The 21,542-nt window shown below is 35.2% G+C and overlaps 1 protein-coding gene across 2 annotated transcripts in view; it reads left to right on the forward strand.

The window, feature by feature from the left end:
• Positions 1-21,542, forward strand: part of SEC63 (SEC63 protein translocation regulator) — a 54,667-nt gene that overhangs the window by 19,312 nt on the left and 13,813 nt on the right. For both annotated transcript variants that reach the window (XM_021553824.2, XM_021553825.2), the window contains exons 5-13: positions 2,093-2,154; positions 4,677-4,735; positions 5,458-5,508; positions 7,980-8,088; positions 10,533-10,627; positions 13,260-13,392; positions 14,510-14,602; positions 19,335-19,489; positions 21,278-21,425. In XM_021553824.2, the coding sequence (XP_021409499.1) occupies positions 2,093-2,154; positions 4,677-4,735; positions 5,458-5,508; positions 7,980-8,088; positions 10,533-10,627; positions 13,260-13,392; positions 14,510-14,602; positions 19,335-19,489; positions 21,278-21,425 (905 nt within the window). The remainder of the gene's footprint in view (positions 1-2,092; positions 2,155-4,676; positions 4,736-5,457; positions 5,509-7,979; positions 8,089-10,532; positions 10,628-13,259; positions 13,393-14,509; positions 14,603-19,334; positions 19,490-21,277; positions 21,426-21,542) is intronic.

Here is a 21,542-nt window from a genome sequence, read left to right on the forward strand (position 1 = left end):
GAAGAAATGTGTTCAGGTACATAACAAAAGTCAAAACGTGTCTTCCTGCAATGTGTATTTGCTTTGTGCAAGTTAGGAAGGATAATTTGTTTTGCACCTGTCAGAATACTGTAAGATGTTAGTTCTTTGTGTTAACTTGCATAGCAGCTAGGAAAAGTGTTTCCAGTATAACATATATCTTAAAGATGACAAAGAACAAAATGGGTGTTGTGATTTTTACCAACCGCTGCTCTGTTACAGCAGTTTTGAAGTGATGCTTAGAAAATATATTTACTGTTGGTAAAGCCAAAGAGTAAAAGACTGTACTTTAACTGTTCTGGATCTGTTTTCTCTCAGCTTGCCCGTACCCCTGTCCAGTTATGCTTGCCATGCAGTCCTGATTTTTTACCTTGTGACTGTTTCATAATTCCTGTATAGCTCTTAAAAGCTGAATCCTTGAATCTGCTTTTACTCTAGAGTATTTTACTAACTGAGAGATGTCAAATATGAGAATTTGGTATAAACTAAATCAAAACACAGGAATTTAGATACACAGTTCAATCACAACACCAGTGGGATTCCCGTTACTGTTGTCTCTAATACACTCACTGTCACAATGCTGACTGGAAGGCGTGTGTGGCTTCATGCCAGCTGGAGCCCATTGTTCTCTACAGAATTCTAGTTGTCTGGTTTTTATACTCTGGTGGATTGAGCCAGGTATTTACTCCCTCCATGCTGATGTGTCAAACTTGAGACATTCATAGTTTTTTTATGCACTCAAAGAGAAATGTTTATACCACAATTTGATCCCCTCAGCTGTTGGTGGGTTTTTTTATGTAAAACAAAGGCCACTTTGTGTCCCCTTTGTGCTGAGGTGGAGTCAGCTTCTCTGCAGCAACTGTGCTGAGTCACTGTCGTCACAGCATGTCACTCTTGCCCATTGCCTCTGAGACTTCATCAGTTATTGGGGTTTATTGGGTCAGTCACATCATTGGAGAACTTAGGAAGTTGGTGATTTCTGCTTTGAAGTCAGTTGTGTGTGTGGTTAACCTTAATGATGGAGAGTCCTGTTTGGCAAGAGGTGGGAAGGAGAACCAAAACCATGCTCACTTGAGCAGTTTGAAAATCATACTTTTTGCTTAAACACATCTCTGTTGCTTTAAAAATCTTTTCAGTAGGAAATTCTTGTATGCCTTTTTGAACTCCTGAAACATATAAATTATTTGCTTTGCAAGCCACTACTCAAATACTTGGTGCTGCAGTTTGATACTTCAAACACTAGTGCATGGGCTGTGGTAGAGGTATATTGTGAGGTAAATGATGGTGAAGTTCCTTAGCCATGCTGTCTTGAAATATTATAAAAGCTGCCCTTGGTGAGTGTTTGTCAACAAATGGGAGACTTAGAAATGATCAGGAGAGGTGTGACTTCTTCACTGGGTTTCTTATGTGAGATAAAATTTTTCATACAGTGAAAGCCAGGTATTCTGTTTTCTAAAGCAGTATTGTTCCTTCTAGTAACAGGGATTCTGTCAAGGTAGCATATGACTGCCAAAATACTCATTACTGAACAGGCACAGAAACTGTAAGATTTAGGAGGCGGTGTCTTATTTAATAAGAGTATTAAATTATGAAATTTGGGAGTTCCAGGGGAAAAAACCCAAAAACAACCAAACACAGGCTGTCAAAGGCTAAAGGTCTAGAATAAGATGAAGGCCCCTATGGACTACTTCTGATCAATCTTCTATCTTTACCTTCCTTCCAAAAAATAAGATGAATTTCAAACTCTTTCAAAATTTTCTGTGCTGTAACCTGGCATCAAGAAATATTGTGTTGTGGTGGGTATGCAGCCACTGTCATGAAAGGGATATGTGATTGTGCCATCTTCTTCATGTGCATCTTCTGTGTCTGATTTTCTGTCAGAGTCCTTAAAGAATTCACCTGTGTATCAAAAACAGCAGTATTGTTTCCTACTAGGTTTAGTGTGAAAAAATACCAGAAGCTGTTTAGATTTCCAAACCACCTCTAAAGGATAGTATGACTGTGACATTTTAAAGTTTCTAGTTGTTAATGGTTTAGAGAAACGTATTAACTTAATCTCTCTTCTTGTAACTAGCTTAACTGATGAAGAATCACGAAAAAACTGGGAAGAATTTGGTAATCCAGATGGACCACAAGGTAACAATTATGCATGACAGAGGTTCTGTAATCGCTGCACATTGAGATGTGTAATATGTGATCAGTCAAGAAGCACTTATATAATAACTTCCTGCTGGGATTAAAGCAACATATCTGACCAATTCTTTGCTTGTGAAATTGGCTCTGGGGGTGGTGGCAGCGTAAGGCAATAAAGAGTTTGCTTCTCAAACTTTTTATTATGGTAAAAAGAAGAATTTTTTAAATTGGCTTCAGTAAGTATCTAGGGAGACTTGCCAATATTAGTGGAGGTATAAGCAGAAAACAGAATACTGCTTATCAGAAACTTATCAATTTTAAACATTTCTTGGTATTTATGATCAAATACTAGAGATGTATATTGAAAAATTAACAACTAGCCATAGTGCAATAAACACACTTTGGAAGGATGTACATGGGGATATTTCTGGCCCAGTTTCTGGGCAGGTTGCTACATGAAAATAATTGTGGTGATGGTGTGTTGAAGTTTTACAGTAGGTGATCCAAACTAAATGAATTTAAGATTGAAAGTTAATAATTTTTTCCCTACTTGCAGTTGTGTGAATTGCTTGTAAAACACCTTTGTATTGTTTAAGTGGCCTACTAAAGAAAAATGTTGCATGTTTCTAGCTGATACTCATTACAGGCAAAATGGAAACATGCCATTTGTTATTGCAAGTTATACAACATATCTGTGTAGAATGAGTTACAGCCAGACTGGAAATAATAAATGGAATTTGTAACTTAATTCTGAGCTTACAGAACGACATGAGGGTACTCAGTCATCTGTGCTGTGAATTCTACTTCTGAATTATATCCACTCAATAGGACATTAATTTTTAAAGTTAAAATAACAGCCCTAGTCCTGAACTGGTGTTTCAAAGAAATAAAAAAATTCTTCCCTCTTCCTTCAAAAAAAATCTTTGCCAACTATATCACAGTCTGACAAAGGCATTTCTGATGGACTAAGGAGGTGAATCAGCTTCTTTAATCGCTGTGTTTTATAGCATAACAGATTTCTATCAGCTCCTAGCTTCTAGTACTTCCTTAGGAGGTCTCTATCCCTCTTGCTACAAAATACAGATAAAATCTAAAATCTTTCTTCAGAAATGCTGTCACAATATCAGCAAAATGGTACCATAAATTTTAATAGCTTTTCTAGGACCTTTCTGGATGCTAAATTGATTTTCACATCCATAAGCTACTCACTTAATGTTGACAAGGCATAGAATTTGAGGTTAGGCAGTTGTGTCAGTGTCCTTGAATGGACCTGAAGCTGTGACTTCAAAAGAAAACTCAGCCAAAACTTGAGAAGGCACAAAGATCCTTGGTTGGCTTAGTGATTGTATTCACAAACCTAAGAGACTTTGCATTCCCAGAAGACAAAATGAAATTATTTTTTGGCAGGCTAGCAGTTTGTACTGTGAACCTTAAGCCTTCTGCTCTGCTGAAAACTCTACCTCAGACTCCAGTAAAGCTAGAATTCTCTGCTTTATTTCTAGGCCTCTCATTATTATTTGAGACATATGAAGAGTGGGAGAAGTCCCTGAAGTTTTCTCTCTCTCTTCTATTCTCTAACCTTGTTCCACATTAAAGTGTGAGGGGCTTTCTAATTTAGTGGAATTTATCTTCTCTGTATGTATATATGTGTGGTGTAAAAACATGCACCCAAGCTATGTATTGTAGTCTTCTAGTTCTGTATAGACAAAGAAGTATTGCTAGTACAAAGGAAAACATGGTGTTTTTCTTTTAAGCAGGTCCTAGAAATTGATAAAGCCTTACTTTCCTTTCTTTCCACTGTTGGTTTCATGGAACTCTTAGTATTGGGATGGATAGTGTTTGCAAAATTTAATTTATTACCACCTGTGTCTGAAAAGCTATTTTATGCTACTCTTTATTCAGATCTGTATACTGGAGATGTTAGAGAATCACATCTTCTGTTTTCTGTAGCCTAACTTCTTTTGAATTGAAGCGTGTTCCTCTTTCTTTTTTACCAATTACACAGAAATTTGAACTGACAGAGGGTCTTGTGTTTACAGTTTACAGCTTAGAACGTTTTCTTAGTGGGACAAACCAATAGAATTTCCCATAGAAGTAATTTGCTGAGATAATTTTCCTGCAGTTCATTTGCTTACATAAATATAAGTATTTAAACTGCTGAAAATTCTGCAATGCAAAATTCACAAATCTTTAAAAGTTTTATAAAAATTTTTATAAAAATTATTTTTTCTTTGTCTGACTCCAATTCTCTTTTATAAAAAGAAGTATTGCCCATCTATTTCACTGCAATATGTTAAGCTAAAATATTTGGTATTTCAGGTGTTTTAAGTCCTGTTATTGCATACTTGGCATATTTCTAATTTGTTTCTTGATTTTGCTGTATTTGTTAAAATTTTGCTTATTGAAGTAATAAACACGACCAGGTTTTTTGTGGGTTGGTGGTTTTGTTTTTTTGTTAGACATAATGTGACTTCAAAAATGTTTCTCAGTATTTTATAATGAACTTACTTTCTTTCATCCTACAGCTACAAGCTTTGGTATAGCTTTGCCAGCTTGGATTGTGGATCAGAAAAATTCAATTTTGGTGAGTCAGCTTACTTAGCTCAAGATTTTAAGGTGAACTTTTAAGTGATTTTGAAAAAGAATTTGCTTAATACTGCATTTTTAGTCTAAACACATTAATACGTTGGATCAAGTGCACATCTTTGAAGCAAATTTCAGGAGTCGTGAGTGTTAAGAGTAGTTTAAATCTAACGTTTGAGAGTAAAGTGTCAGTATGTTTGGGTGGATCTTATTCCAATGACAATGAGGTTCTACTGTGGTCACCTTTGCTACGAAGTGTGTGTTCACACTTGCAAGGTAACACAGCTGCATGCTGGACTTCTCTAGTTCCATTTGATTTGCTAGTGATGCTCTAATCTAAATGTATTTAAATGTTCTTCCTGTTTTATTTGTTGCTGCAAGGTGTTTTTCTTAACCACTTGATTTCTTTTCATTGTTTGTCTGCTGCATCACAGTCTTGCTGCCAACTTTTTATTTATTAAAGAAACTGACCTGTGACATTGTGTGAATCATTTCAACTGATTCATATGTGAATCACACTAAACTGACACTCCTTTTTTAAGCCATACCTAGTTATATTACTTGTAAGTTGCTCTTCAGAAATAGTGACACTATTATAAGCTTATGACAATTTTTAGTAAGCTTGTGGTAATACTACTTGACTATTTTAGAATAAAGATTAAACAAAAGTGCTATTAAGTAGCCACAGTATCTAATACAGTATGTTTTGTATTATTTTTGTAGGTGTTGTTTGTATATGGATTAGCATTTATGGTTATTCTTCCAGTTGTTGTGGTAAGTAGTATCTGATATTCTCCTCTCTATAACCAAGTTGTAAACAAAGCTGTCATAGAGTTCTCATTCTTACCTTTCGTAGAGGGTGCAAGTGAGGTGTTTTTTAACAGGTGGTGTCTTCTTTTATTGTGAAAAAAGTGTAACTGCTATAGAGTTTCCGGAAAAATGCAGTGCCATGATAGAGAGAGGACTCCAAGGAAAATACTGGATATCACAAGAATTATTAAGTTATGTATTTGTCTTGTAACTTCTTTCTCAAGAAAACTATTGAGGTGATGTAAACTCAAGAAGATACTCAGTGGTGTAATAGTAAAGACTGAGATGTCTTTAGCTGGTGGTGCTAGAATGAATACTGTAGGTGAAGGAGATGGTTATTTTGTTTTTCCTGACTGCCTCTGTTTAAATAACTTCAGTTTTTATTGATCTTCTGTACACCATGAGATCTGCCCTTGACATTGCTTTGTGTGAGGAATCAATTGGTAGGTGAGTGTTATTTCAGGGCTTGGGTTCGCCCTACAGTATTGCTTTTGAACAATTTTTCTTACACAGTGATTGTGCATTTGGGGTGTGGCATGAAGCAAGACTCAGAAAAGTGACACCAAAAGGCCCTCATGTTCTTGAAAAGAAGATTTTAATTTGAAAAAGTGTTCTGAGGTCTTGGCAGTTGCTTGCATCAGTGTGTACAAAGACTCACACATTATTCCTTCCCTTTGAGTCTCTCTGTGTAATTGAAAATTTAGCTTAGAAGATTAAATATGCTGACTTCAACAAATGGTTGAATAAAAAGTCTAAAATCCAGGATGCAAAAAAATGTCATGCCTTCCTTTTAGGATTCAGTTGATGCTTTTTTATATACACATACTTTTAGTGATTTACACCGGGTTTATCATAGCTCAAGTGAAGGGAAAACAACCTTGTTGGTACAAACAAATGTTCTGAGCACAGAAAAAGTATTCTACCTCTTCTTGCCCCATACCAGATGTAGACTTATATGTTCCGACTTGTCACTGCAAATTTCTTTTATAAGTCAATGAAGAGGAATAGTCATTTTTATGGAGCATGTTATTTTATCATTCCATTTGAAAGTAGTCATACAAGATAATTCATGCCTCTAATAGGCCTGTTTCACTTTTATGAATCAATAAAGAAGGCAAATTTAACTGCATTATAGTCATCCTATGTTTGATTGGCATCTAAAATAAAGTAAGGCTATTTCCACCCTTTGAATCCAGATTAATGAGAAAGGACAATACTGATAAGTAGTTCTTTCCAGACTTCCACTGACCTAAGTAATGTTTTGTACGTGAGGCGAGAGACAGGAGCTATATCTGCAGAAGCAGTTAGGGCAGCCTTTCTCATGTAGATTTGGACTGGCTAGGTACATTTTTCTTCCAATACCTGCACAAATATTTGGTAGCTGTGGGATTATAATTAATTTTTTTATGCAGAAAAACATTGTAGAAAGTTGTGTACTATTTTGTATCAGCATTCATCTATTCATGGAAGAATCAAACCTAATTTATTAAAAAAATTGTTGGAGCCAGTCCTTGAGTATTTCCCAAACAATTAAGTAGATTGCAGAATTATTTCCATAATGGGGGAATTCCTGTTATTAAACTAATAATAGTAAGCATTATTTACTGCTTTGCTGCTTGATGCTCTTCACTGATAGTAAATTTCACAGCAGATTGAGGAGTGTCTTCGATGTGTTTTCTTATGTTAAATGAGCTTTGCTTATAGGGAGGAGTGTAATGAACAGATTGCTGTTTATAACCCAGCACATCATTTTTCTGAAAATATATTAGAGAGTACAACCACTGTAGAGTTCTGTAATCTGAATCACTGGTGTAATGCTAATTAGATAATTATCAGAGTGTTGCTCTTCTTCTGTCAATCTGAAGGTGTATGGCTTAATATTGACAATTAACAGCAAGGGTCCCATGCCACCTCCAGATTCCTCTTCTGAAAAGCATTTTGTGGTCAGGTGACTTAAATCACAGTTTTGCAAATTTTCTCTTAGTGAAAGAAATCTTTGTTCTTGGTTTGGTCTTGACTTGCCTGAACTAGATTTGAATACTGAGTTGCACTGTAAAGAGTTATCACATCATACATAGAAAGTGATAAATTGAGTGAATTTATTGCTTAGTGGATTTATTAAAAAAACACCAGAAATAAACCAAGCAGTGTGTATGTGTGCAGGTGTATATGCTGGGGAAAATTTCTCTAGGCTAGAGGTCATTTAAAAATGTTTAACATTAGATTTTCTCAGATTAATTTATCATTGTGCTTTTAAAGTTCGTGTCAGCGAATATATTTTGTTTCCCTCTCCTTTCTAAAATTAAGTTCACCTCAACATATATAATATCAGCTGGGTTGAGTTTATCTGGTTGTTGAGGGACATGAGGTTGTGCAGTATGGCTGTTTTGATGCTTCCTTAGCTGACCTCAGTCTGTTCTTGTTGAATATTTCAGGGTTCCTGGTGGTACCGATCAATACGATACAGTGGAGATCAGATTCTCATTCGGACAACTCAAATATATACATATTTTGTCTATAAAACCCGGAACATGGACATGAAACGTAAGTAAAAGCCACCTTGAACTGTAGATGTGTTCCTCTGGAAGTGTTAGTCTGCTGACATTAAAATACTTCTATTTTATAGGCCTTAATTAGGCTAAAGTAATGTTTCTGGTTCCTTTAGAGTATTTTTAAAACTTAATTCCGTTGCAGGTGAAGAACAGTCTGTAAGAAGTAAATGTTTGGGAGAGGAAATTGTATATATATATATTTATGTCTATCTATACATGGGAAAAAAAAAAAAAAAAAAGAGGTATTGTATGTTGGGAAAAACATGCTGATCTGCCTGTAGCCCTCATTTGCCAGTAGGAGTCAAGCTCTGTGTGTTTTCTTCTGTTAGTATAAAAAAAAAAAATTTAGGGGCTTCATACAATTTTTGTATGCATAAAGAATGAAATAGCATTTCCTGTTTTTAGACGTTAGACTAGAGAGGTAAAATTCTGTTCAAAAATTGCTATTAATTTAATTTTATGTTATTTTATTACTTATTTGTAGCTTTCAGTATAATTCCTTTTCTTGTCTACTCCCTGATTCTAAAGTAATAACACTCCCCCCCCATTTTTCTGAGGAAAACTGTATTTTAGTATTAGATGTATTTTGTTGGTCCAAAATTATATCTTACAGTTTGGGGGCTGGAATAAGCGTGAGGAATTGGCACAGTACTACTTAGTTCTAGATTGGACTTAACTAAATTGCATGCTCAGAACAATTGAAAGGCAGAATAGAAGAACCCCCAAAGCCTTCTGAAGAAGTGTTCATAAATATATTTTCTTACTCCTTTGAATTGCACTGTTTTTCAACTTTAAATTTGCTGGAAGATTGCTGAAATCTGCTCTTGATCCATCCTTTTCCTACAGAGCAGAAATGCTTCACAGGTGATCCAAATGGTGTAGGGAATAAGAGTATGGAAAGATGTTACCCTTTTATTCACAGTACACATGGACTCGTTTGTGGGATTAATTCAGACCATTTTATACTCTATTTTGTCATACTCTTATGGTTTTTCCTATCTTCTGTTAGGTGAGAAAAGAGAGAGTAGGTGAGACTTTAGAAGTTTAGTGAGATCACTTTCTTTCTTCAGACTTGTTCTTTAAAGTAATTTGTTTCATACTGAACCTCGCTCAAGCTGTGAGGCTTGCTGTGTCCCTCCTAAAAAGTGAACTCTAGGTTAAATGGCCTTATTTAAGGACTTATTGTGGAACTACCTAAAAGTGTTCAGAGGCAGGTAATTTTTTTCTGCTGAGGTCTGTTGTGCAGTCTGAATGAAAACTGAGGTGCAGCTGAGGTGGCTTAGACAAACCACACAGTGATCAGGTAAGGCTTTTGCTTGGTTGTGAATTCCACTGTAGTGTGGTATATCAGTGTCAGCAAATATAACCAAACCAGGCTAGGAAAAGGATGAGATAAAGCTTCATGACTTGCCTTGTTTTAAGGTATTTTTTTCCAGCTTCAGCACAAACAAACCTTGAGAATCTCCTTTCCTGGAGATTTTAATTTTTCATCTTAAATAATGGGAAGATATTTATAGTCATCTGAAAGTCTTCAATATGCTGTGCTGAGGAAGTGAATAGATAATTGAGCATGGAAATGAAAATTGATGCTCAGGGAACTTGACTCATTGTTACTAGTTTGAATTCACTGGGCACTGCAGGTAGGCAAAAATAACTTCGACTTGCTCGTAAGAGCACTAGCTTAAAATATAAGAAGGAAGCTTGAGTAACTACTGCTGAAAAAGTTATTTTAACTGGAGCAAATGATTGTTTGAGCTCTCTTGTGTGGCTGAGGGGTCTGGTATGTTCATGAGCGGGAAGCTCATAATGGGACTTAAATACCCAGTTATCTAGGGCTTTCATTTTAATTACACTATGGAATGTTTTGTGGTAATATGGATTTTCCTAATCACATTAAGAAAAGAGTGGTCCATCATCTTTTTGCCATTTGTTTGTAGGATTATTTGACTGCTTTTTTCGTAATTACAATAATTTTTTTGGTGAATTTTCAATGCTGATTGAGCAGAAAATGGAGCTGAAATTTTATCCTTTCTGCCTTCCTCTTCCATGCACATTGTGGTACTGCTGCAGGCACATGGGTTGCTGAGAGGAATGGTGCTGTGAGCATGCAGTAGTCAAACTGCTGTGCAGTGGTTTCTGCTTGTCCTAATGAAGTGTAATTATGTTTTTTTCAAGACATTAAGTGTCAAATGCTGGACTTCGTACCATGCAAAATTGAGCTTTGAATAATTTGTTTTGTGCCAGACATTGATTCCTGCATCCTTTGCCCTGGGGCAGTAGTAACTGATCCATGAAGTAGAGGGCATGGGTATTCATGGTTGTTGGGGGAGGAGTGTTTTATGGGGGATAAGTTTTATGACTAAAGGTTCTGTAGAAATCAGTTGGTGGCTTTAGGATGTTGACCTTTTCTTTGTCTGACTCCAATTCTCTTTTCAGGGCTTATCATGGTTTTAGCAGGGGCATCTGAATTTGATCCTCAGTACAATAAAGATGCGACAAGCAGACCAGCAGACAACATCCAGATACCTCAGGTCAGTCATGTCTAGAGGTGTTTTAACTGTCCTCTTCTAGGGAAGAGGGAGGTGATGGTTCTGGATGACCAGCTAACAGAATTCAAGTTCTTCAGGCATTAACTTTGTAGTGAGGCAACTGTATCCCTTCAGATATATGAGCTAGACTTGATTTAAACATTTTAAAAAGAAAATATAGTATTAATGGTGCTAATGCTTATTTTAAATGGAATTGGTTTAGTATATAGGCTGCTGTATTTGACTTTTGGGGAGGGGTAAAGTAAATAGGAAATTAGTGTTAATCCTTAAAAATGTTGAGAATTGACTTAAGGAGGTGATCACCATTTGATGTTCTTTTAAATCGTCAACACAAATCTGGTTGAGTGCGTTACCAGTAAAATAAAATTACTATCCAATGTCTGAATTAGTAATGTCTTTAAATATCATGAAGATTCCTCCATGAATATCTGTTCCCCTCTGATTGCCTTTTATATTAATTTCCATTCAGTGTTTCCAATGGCATCAGAGATGCTGTAAATGCATACTGCGGCAAACAATTTTTACTAGCAGAGTTTTAGAAAGACTTATTTAGCAGAAACTAAGGCTTTGATTTAAGAAGTTTTAAAGAACAGTATACAAAATGCTCCAATGAAAATGTTTTGAGTTGAAAAAAGAGGGGGAAATAGTGTCACAAATATAATCTTTGCATGCACACAGTTGAATTCTCATGTTTTAAATGTGATGTAAAAGTAAGAGATATCTCAGTCTGTTTTACTCAAATGTCTTTTTCTCTTTTACAAGTTATTTATCTTGTTGTGGACTTTACTGCAATTCCATCTTCTACTCAAAGTGGGGTATTTCAGCCACTGAGGGAGCTGAAATATGGGAGCAAAAGGCTGGAAAAGACCTTGATCAATGGTTCTTCACCATGCTGTTGCCAGCATTGGCATTCTGCAAGGCCTTTTATGTTTAATCATTCATTATTTAAAAAGCAGTCAAGCCTTCTGTAACCATATCCTGCTGAGAAGCTGTTTCAGAACTTGCTGTTCTAATGATTAGGAGTCTTGTTTGTGACCAATTTATATCCTTGGTTTTTATCATCACCATTCTGGAGTCTAAACTATTCTTGCTGTGTGTATCCTTACGCATCTGTAGACAGAAGCAATAGCCCATTAGTCATCTTTTTGTCTTTGTTTTGCTAAACTAGAAAAAGTGCTGTCTTTCATTCCTCTCTTTTCCAAAAGGCTCATTTTGCTCCTCCTGCTGTGTGCTGAACAGGGTACTGTTCCCAGTTGATAGATTTCTAAATATTACATTATTTTTGATCTGCTTAGAATTGTCCACAGTTTTCTATGTTAAATCTTAACAGTGCCTTAGTTGGTGGCACTACTATTCCTGTATTTTTGCAGGGAATGACTTTCAGCATACTCTTTTCCACAGCTATTTTACATGGGAGTTTAGTACAACTAGAGTGGGATCAGTAAGTTTTCAGAATTTCCCCATCTTAGGTATCTCTGTTTTCCAGCTAACAGGTTCCCATCTTTGAGCTGCTGTTCTTGTTAGTATGCAAGTGCGTGACTTTGCATTTTATAACAGATTTTGTTCCCTTTCTAAAGGTCCAGTATTCAGTGTCATCTGTGGTTTTTTTCTGACTGTATGACAGAACAATTAACTGAAGCATCAACACAGAATGGTATTGCCAATAGCTTCCGCTAGTATGTCCTGGTTTTGGGGCCATGATCCATTTTTCACAAAATTCTTGTTTCTAAGTTTTCTGCTCTTGATCTGGGGTTGCACCAGAATGTGCTTATAAGAAACTTCTTATAAATTTCTTATAAGCACAGAATCAGAAATCTTTTTTTCAAGTGTGGTGAAAGATTGGTGAAAGACTTTTTTCAAGTGTGGGGAAAGACTGATTGGTGTAGCTTAGCTGTTGATACCCAAAGTTCTCTTTTTGTTTTAAGATTTTGGAATTTTTGAGCTTAAAAAGTGAAGCTTCTGGGCCATGTACTAATGCTACTTTATCTGAGCTACTGTTACTTATGCCTGTTTGAACTGTGGGGAACAGGAAAGGTCATCCTGAGTAAAGAACACCATGTTTTTTTCAAGTTGGTGTGGTTTATAATGAAGTTAAAATTTTCAGCCTACAAGAGATTTCAGGCTTGTAAACCTCCTTCCTGTTTTATCTGAAATTATTCCTAGGGAAGTTCATTGTGTCTTAGATGGGTGAAAGGTCTCAAGGTGATGTTGTTGCTGGTGCATATTAAGTTCAATGTAAATGCCTTAGAAATATGGTTGAATCTAGTAAACGTTGGCAGTAGAATCAGATATTAAAAATATTTATCTGTCAGTACAAACTTATTTAACACTACATAAGACAAGTTTCTTGCATGCAAATCTTTACATCCCATCTGTTCACACATTGAAAAAAGGTATATAAAGACACTTTTTAACTTTTTGGAGCTGGGTTTTGAAGAAAAATGGCTAATTATTAATCTCTACAGAAATTTCAAAGGAAAAGTTACTTAAACTCTTGTTTTTGTGAACGTGCTTTTTTTTTTTTCCCTTGTGAACTCTTCTCCTGTATTTGCCTGTATTTTACAATAAAATAGCTCTTTAACCCTTTTTTTTTTTTTTTTTTTTTTTTTTTTAGCTAATCAGAGAAATTGGTGGCATAAATTTAAAAAAGAATGAGCCTCCTCTCACCTACCCTTACAGTCTGAAAGCCAGAGTTCTGCTCTTGACTCATCTTGCCCGGATGCCAGTTCCTGAGGTCCTTGAAGAAGGTAATGGCTTCTCCCCTAACTGGAAACAGAGCAAAATGCTGCATACTAGAGTACTTTTGATTTTTGTCTTACAAAGAGTTGAATGGATCTCTGCTCAATAGTCTGTATGCAAGCTGCTTAGTTTTTCAACTCTAATGACCCCTAAGAGCATTTACTTAACATTTCCTCACTCTCCTGACAGCCCTACAATACTGATATTTTACTTTTTAAATACTGCTTAGATAAATTGTTTTTGATTTTTATAATAGAAGAAAAAGTTAAACGTGAAGTATATTTGCTTTTCAGAGCAAAGAAATACAAGGTCAGCATAATGTTGCTCTCTATAGCATTTCCATGTGTATTTATTTTTGGAGGTGTTTAGCTCACTATGTGAAGTAAAGATGACAAGATTAGAACTTTAAATATCAGTTACCTGTGAACTTTGGTGTGTGTTTTGGAATTTTTAATACTTTTCAATATTCAAACAGAAATGTTTCTAAATTCATTTCTTAAGTTTCAGCCATGAGAGCCATAGTTTTAGAATGACTGGCAAAGTTGAGATGTTCTGCGTTTTAATGGAAATAAAAAAAACCAAACACAAACCAGGGAAAATGCTTTGCTTCAAATTTTTTAGTTCCTTTCAAAAGAAAAATAATCATCTTTAAAAAGACATGAAAAAGATCTCACCTTTGTTTTACTGTTTGTACTTAGAACTTCACAGAACTACATTTGAAAGAAGTTGAAACCTTGCAAATAATGTTTTTTGCAAAACTGGTGTTTCACTTAAAATTAAAAATCCTGGTTTTAACCTGTGATTACATAAAGAATTCATCTGATTTTAGTATGACTGGTAAATTGTCCGTGCCATCCTGTTGCTTCTTTTTAGGTGGATTTAATAAATATTATTTTGTTTAGTGTGGAAGCTGGTATACAAAATTTGTTTCCTCTGTGCGCTTTCATTTTCCTGTTTTATTTAAGAAATGTTACAGATGGATATGTCAGTGAGAATAAAGTGGCATTTTTGGTAATACAAGAGTGAATAGAAGTGAAGACCATGCCATTAAATGGTCCAGTTCATGTAATTGATTGTTTTTCCTAAAAGTAGTACAGCATAATTGCAGCCAGTTGTATCTTGCAGATCAGCAGTTTATCCTTAAGAAGAGTCCTGCACTACTTCAAGAAATGATTAATGTGATCTGCCAACTAATAATAATGGCTCGAAGCAGGGAAGGTAAGAAAAGAAACTGTATAATTAAAACCAGTAAATGTTTCTTCACTGTGATACTTCATAAAGTCTTTGGTTCTTGTGGGAAACTTAACCTGTGATATTTAGAAATGCCTAAATGCACTTTCGCTCTTTTTATTGTAATGAGAGAGCTCTCTGTTTTGAGGATTGAAATGCTGCTGGTGCTAAACTCTGCTCAGAAATCCTGACTATATGTGTCCTGCTTGTAATTTTTACAATTAAAGTTTTTTCTTAACTGCAGTTGAAAACCTTTTCTTGAAAGCATTGTTTATTTTCAGTAGCAAAGCATTTAGTATAAGACTTGTGTTCTTTCCATTTGCACTTCTACAATTTTTTCTCTCCTGTTATGAGTGCCTCTTGTGTTTTAGATAATTTCTTTGCCATTATTTCTTTGTATGTTGCTCATATTTCTCCCTATCAGAATTCTATCCTCTTTAGCCTGCTATGTAGTTTTATTCTGAAGTTGTAGGGGCCCGTGCTTAGCTGTATGTCTTGCCATATAAATTGTAATTTAATTTAAATATAATATTTAAACATTTTCTTCCACTGTAGTTACTCAGTTACTCAGAAGATGGTTCCTTGCAGTGTAAGGAAGCAAAGACTTGGATATAATTCCTTTTTTGCGCCAAACAGTCAAGGCATTTTTTTTATGTCAAACTGGTCACCTTTTTTTTGCTATCAAAAAATACTTACTAGTTGATCTTCACTAGACCAAAACTCCTTTAATGAGCATTGATAGTCTCCTAGTAAGAATGGTTTTGGGAAGGATACTTCCCAGAACTATTGCAAGTGGTGCTGGAAATTGTGCTCCATAAGAAAATAAAGTGTGAGAGGGGATGTGAACAGATAAGGATGTCTGCTAGCTTAGATTATTTTTCCTTTGAATTTGGATAGTATTTTATAAAAAATACCTGAACCTCTGAGATACTATAAAATACTTCAAGGCTCTGAAAAATAAATTTTTAGATGGCCTATGTGTATATTAGTCAACTAGCAAATAATTGTTTTCTCTTGTGCAAAATGAAACCAAAATAACACAGGCAGAAGCTTTTTTTATGCAAGAGAACTAGAAGTCTTTGAAAAATGAGAAACACCTATAGTTCTTCTTGTAAAAGCTGAAATAAGATACTGAACAGAGTGCATGATATACTTTGCAACTTACATGACCTTCAGGTAACTCTGTTCTTTTCCTCTACTTCTGAATATGCAGAGGTACTTTTTAAATTTGACATTAAAATAAATATTTATAGATGCATTGTTCTTAATAAATTGCTTTGAAATTCCCAGAGCTTTAGATTTTAACTGAAATTAAAAGAAAAGGAGACAGTATTTTGAAATACAGTGGTGTAAACGATTTTTCTATTGGCATGTGAAATGGTTATTTATAAACCGAATCTGAACAATCTCTGCCTCTAACAATTTCCAGAGATTATCATTATCTCTTCCATTCTCAATCATTTTGTGAAAGCAGAAAAGAATTAGGTGTCATTATGTACAGTAGAAATTGTTTCCCTAGATTTGGAAAAAAAAGTAGGTATGTTTCATAGGTATAGTTCAGGACTTGTTTACAGCTTTTCTTAAAATTGTTTCCAAAGTTTGGAAGTGGCAGTAGTCAAATTTGTACCAAACAACCAAACATTTCCTCTTGCTTCCATGCCAGTGCTCTCAGCACATGGTGTTAAAGAGAAGGTGGTACCCAACAGCTTCCCATTAATAGTAATGAAATTGGGGATTTCAAGGTAAATAGTTTCAGAATTTTGGTCTTTGATTTAAAGCGAAGTCACTGCTTTTACTATTTACTATTTATTTAGCAAATGTAATGCATTGACCCTGTTTCTGATGACTGTGCATCTAGAGAGAACTGTATTGCCCTGGGAAACAACTGGAAATTGTAAAGGTGGCATTGGTTTGGTTTTGTGTTGTTTGTGGTTTTTTAAGTTGAATAAAATTGAAGTTAGATATTGAAATTTTTAAGCGACTTCTTTGCTTACGTTTGTATTTGTCACCATAATTTTAAGTGGCTTAGGACTTAACTGCAGTTGATTTTGGGGCTAATTCTAATTTTCATTACATCAGCCTTGACACAGTACATAAAAGGATTACAAGCTACGATTAGTCATAGATTTTTAGTAGTCCTGGCTCTATGAATGTACAGAGGTAATGGCATGTGTTAATAATATCCCAAGAAATATTTTGGGGACAAATCATACTTTGTGATACCTAAATCGATAGTGGGATGAGAAGTCTCATTTTGTGCTGCATTCCTGTCTTTCAAATATTCTGAAATGTTTTTGTTACTATTAGAAGCTTAAAAATGTCTGCAGCAATTCATGCTTACCTTGTAATCAGGTCTGTTGGAGAAAGACACTTGATATGAGTCTTCTCGATCTTGGCGCTTAGGTTTGCTTTGTGGCATCCCTTGCTTGCATCCATTGTTCTGTAGCTGATACCTGAGAATCAGCAGGTATAAATTATTTTCATGGCTTGCTTCCTTGAGATCATCCTTAAATATAATAAATAGATAGCTGCCTTGCCAAGTGAGTTGTTTGCTGCCAAAAATATGGGATGTGCTCCAGTAAGTGCCTGCAGAAGTTAGGCATGCATTCAGCTGTCCAGTCAAACAAAGCACATTCCTTAATTCAGGTTGGAAGCTGCAGTGTGAATAAGAAAGAGGTTGTGGCTTGACCCAGGTCAAGCCAGTCCTTAGCAGGCAACTAAAATTTGCATTTAAATTTGGAATGGACTGCTTTAATGTCATATGTTTGGTTTAAACTGAAAGAGGGTGGTTTTAGATAAGAAATTCTTTGCTGGTCAGGGGTGGGGAGGCACTGGCATGGGTTGCCAGAGAAGCTGTGGATGCTCCATCCTTGGAAGTGTTCAGGGCTAGTTTGGATGAGACTTTGAGCAACTTGGTCTAGTGGAAGGTGTCCCTGCCTAAGGCAGGGGTTTGGAACCAGATGATATTTGAGGTCAGCACAAACTATTTTATGATTTTATATTTTTGGTCAATTTAATAACCTTACATTAAAGGTCATCTTGTATTGTGCAATTTGACAATCAGAAGCTGTCAGCATAGGTACAGCAATGACATTAATTTTATGATAGGATCATTTGGGGGATGTTAAAAGCTATGCTGTCTTTAAGTCCATTCTCAGGGAATATAAAGACCTGTGTTCTTTTCAGGAAACTAAGATCATACTCTCCAACTTTAAAATATTTTTCTACTGTCATATAGGTGATGAGTCAATCCCTTAAAAAAGAGAATATTTTCTACTTTGACTAGTGCTCTGTGGTCTCAAAGCTCTAGGTGAATTTCCTGCAAAAGACAGTTTGTCAGAGATTATTTAGGATTCTTTTATTGACTTGGTTTGCAGTGTGTTTTTTTAACTTAAGAAGAAAAATCCTGTGACTTTCCTTAGCAGCAGCAGCCAAAAAAATTACAGGGGAGGTGGAAGCTGAGTAAGATGGAAAGTAAATGTAGTGTTACTTGGTTGGGACATTAATCTTTCCATTACTATGTGGTTTTTAAAGGTCGAAGTTACATATTTGTCAGTTACCTGTGTGCCTAGCCAGGTAGTTCTATATTGTGTTATATTTCTCTTTGCATTTGCATATAATTGCTACATGTCCTTCCATGTAATTTTGTTTGATAGCTGATGATATTTATAGCTTGGTGTAATTTGTAGCTTGGTGTAATTGGTGAAGAAAGGGACAATTTGAAGAGGAGAGGGGCAGCTGAAGCAGAGGGAACAATGCAGTTACTATGCCTTCATAGCTGCTTAGAAATTTGCAGTGAGATAAGAAGTGGTCTGAGATGAGTCCTCTAAACAGGGTTTATGAGAAGTTTTATGTATGAATGAATGGTTGTCAAACAAAGTGATATTGCAGTTTGTGTCTACTTTCCTTTTTCATTTCTTTGCAGATGTGATGAGAATTAATAATTGCTAAGTGTGGCTTTTTTGTTTTTCTTTTGCTCTGTTCTGGCTAAGACTTATTTCTCCTTGTCTACTTTATAATAATTGTAATTATGAGTGTAGGTGTTTTTGTACATTAAAATATGAAAACAATTATAGGTAATTTCTGTAAGAAAAGTCAAATAGACACTCCTTTTAGCCAGTAAGTTTATTTATATAAAGTCTTGCATTTGATATTTTTGCAGCTCTTCTTGCTGCCTTCTAACATAATATAATATGCTCTGCTTAGCTCCAATTATAAATATAGTTTTCTTCTTGCATGTGATAGGCTGCAACCTATATGTTCATTTCTCAAGACAGAAATATTATAAATAATGCATTATATTGTAAAATATTAATATTTAATGATAAATTTTAATAAATTATACAGTAAACATGTTATACACACATATGCATAAAATATACAAATATAAAATAAGTTTGTTTTGGTGCTGCATTTTTTAAACTGAATTGGTGAAATTTTTGCCTATAATAATTACATAGATACATTGTGCAGTTGTTCCCTCAGACAATGTTACTGTTCAGCTGTGACATCCTAATAGAGGGAGGAAAATGTCTCCTGGTCTGTGTCCCTGGAATTGGAGTAAAAAGTCTGCCTAGTTAATTATACTGAACATTTTAAGATATCTCTTTCTTTTGCTTGGTGGACTGGAAATAAGGTTTTCTGCAATACAAGTATACATTGGAAAAGTATAAGAAGAAAAAGAATTAAAAACTATATCATTTGTTTCATTCTCCCCAAGAAAGGGAGTTCCGTGCTCCATCTTTGGGATCTTTGGAAAATTGTATGAAGCTTTCCCAGATGACAGTCCAGGGTCTTCAGCAGTTCAAGTCTCCCCTTTTACAGCTGCCTCACATTGAAGAGGACAATCTGAGGAGAGTTTCCAATCATAAAAAGGTATAAAAATACACATGATACTTGGTAACCTCTTAAAATGTGATCTGCTACTTCTTTTACCTATTTGTGGCTAAGGAAGCAAGGTGATGAATTCACTAAGAGAATAAAAATAGATTTATTTTTAAGGAACTCAATACAATACTTCCCAGTGGTTCTGTCTGCTTTTGGTTTTTTTAAAATCCATTTCAATTAGAAGGTGGGAATTAGGATCAGAGATCTGTTAAGTGTAAATAAGTGTGAAAGATCAGTCTGTGTTGACCTAAGAAACAACAGAAACAGTTTATTTCTTATTAAATGCATTATCTCCTATTTAATATTCTTACAGAATGTGTCTGGAATATCCTACTGGGACATTTTTTCTGGGGATGGGTGGGAGGGTTTGGTTGACTTTATATTGTTCTTAATGTACTTTGATAAAAAATATGTTTGGAAGCTTACACAGAAGAGTTCGTAAAAGAAAAAATAGTAGTTACTGTGGGAAGCATTTCAGACTTTGTGATTCTGTGTGAAAGAGTGTGTCTTACAAGGCTTTTGCTACATAACTGTAGTTGGGTAACTCTTGGGATTTGTAGAATTTAAGGACAAAAATAATAATTTTGTCTGAATACCTGCATGTGTTTCTTCACTCTGTTTCACCAATTGTCTCTGCATTGAAACCTGCTTGTTCGTTTGAGTCTAGTGTATCTTCTAGGATTGCCTGGTTATAAACAGCCCTTTGCTTCTAAAAGCTGTTGACTTTGATAATTTTATTACATTGGTTAATTTGGATGAATCTTGAAAATATTCTTTTTATCTGATGGTATTTTTGTTTCACTTTAACTACAGCCTTAGGTGGTGTTTAAATGCTTATGTGTTAATGTCAAGACTAAGAATTCTTAGGTACTGCATTTTTTAAATCCTCTCTGAAAATGCTTGTTCATGAAATATTCAAGTAGTCATCCTTTGGATAAAGTAAAAGATTCTCTTACAGGTATCACTGAAGACTGACTTTTTAAATCCAGTCTTAAATTACAGGGAACATATGAGAAAATAAACAATTTTAGATGTATTTTTTGACATGTGGATTGTAACTAAGTAAAAAACCAAATAATTTGGTTATGTTTTAATCCCACCTCTGTTTGCTGTGAGAGAGGGGGGAAAACCCCATTTTTTTAGGCTAGTTTCACAGGATCACATGCATTGAGTTCTTCAAAGATACAGTGCTCTGGATTGGGGGTATGATCAGTCTACCTGGATGCATGAAGTTCTTTTTAATAAAGTACATGCATTTATAATGGTGAGCTAATCAATGTTCAAGTCTGTCTTCATTTTAGCTCTGTTCTGCAAATCTTAGGAGTGGATTTAGATTTGTTTGTAGTTTAGTACAAAAAAAACCCTCTAAACCTGTATTTGGTTGTTTCTGCTAATGTAAATCTGAAAGCACTCAAGTATTCTATCTAAATAAAAACCCCTATTAAGAAGATTTCTTAGCTCAGCTTTCTGAAAAACTGTTCTGAAATAACAATTTTATAAGAAACTATAAGCCATTTCTAAGGTGTGACATGCTAAGGAACACACCAACGTTCAAAGCAGTTCTATTCAGTAGGTTTGAGTGTGACCTCTTTGGTTTATTGTTTCTCAAAACATACGCTTGCCAGTTTCCTAAAGTGTGGAGTTTTTTATAAGAACAAACGTAATGATATGTATGTATTAGTAACGTGGGGACACCAGTGATGTATTATGAAGAGTTCATTTTTGGACTGTGTTCTGTTCTACCATGAGACTTCCTTTCTTCTTTTTTTATTTCAGTATAAAATCAAAAGTATTCAAGACTTGGTGAGTTTGAAAGGCTCAGATCGTCGCAATTTGCTGCACTTCCTAGAAGATAAGAAATACGAAGAAGTTATGGCTGTCCTTGGCAGCTTTCCACATGTCACTATGGATATAAAACCACAGGGTGAGTGGGAGGTCTTTTTGTTCTGTGTATGTCACTCTTCTGACATCTTGATAGTCTGCTGGCAGTAAGCTATTGGAGGATGCTGAAACACAACTTACTGCTATCTGTGTGACCTGG

The sequence above is a fragment of the Lonchura striata genome, chromosome 3, assembly GCF_046129695.1.
Source record: "Lonchura striata isolate bLonStr1 chromosome 3, bLonStr1.mat, whole genome shotgun sequence".
NCBI classification, from domain to species: Eukaryota; Metazoa; Chordata; class Aves; order Passeriformes; family Estrildidae; genus Lonchura; species Lonchura striata.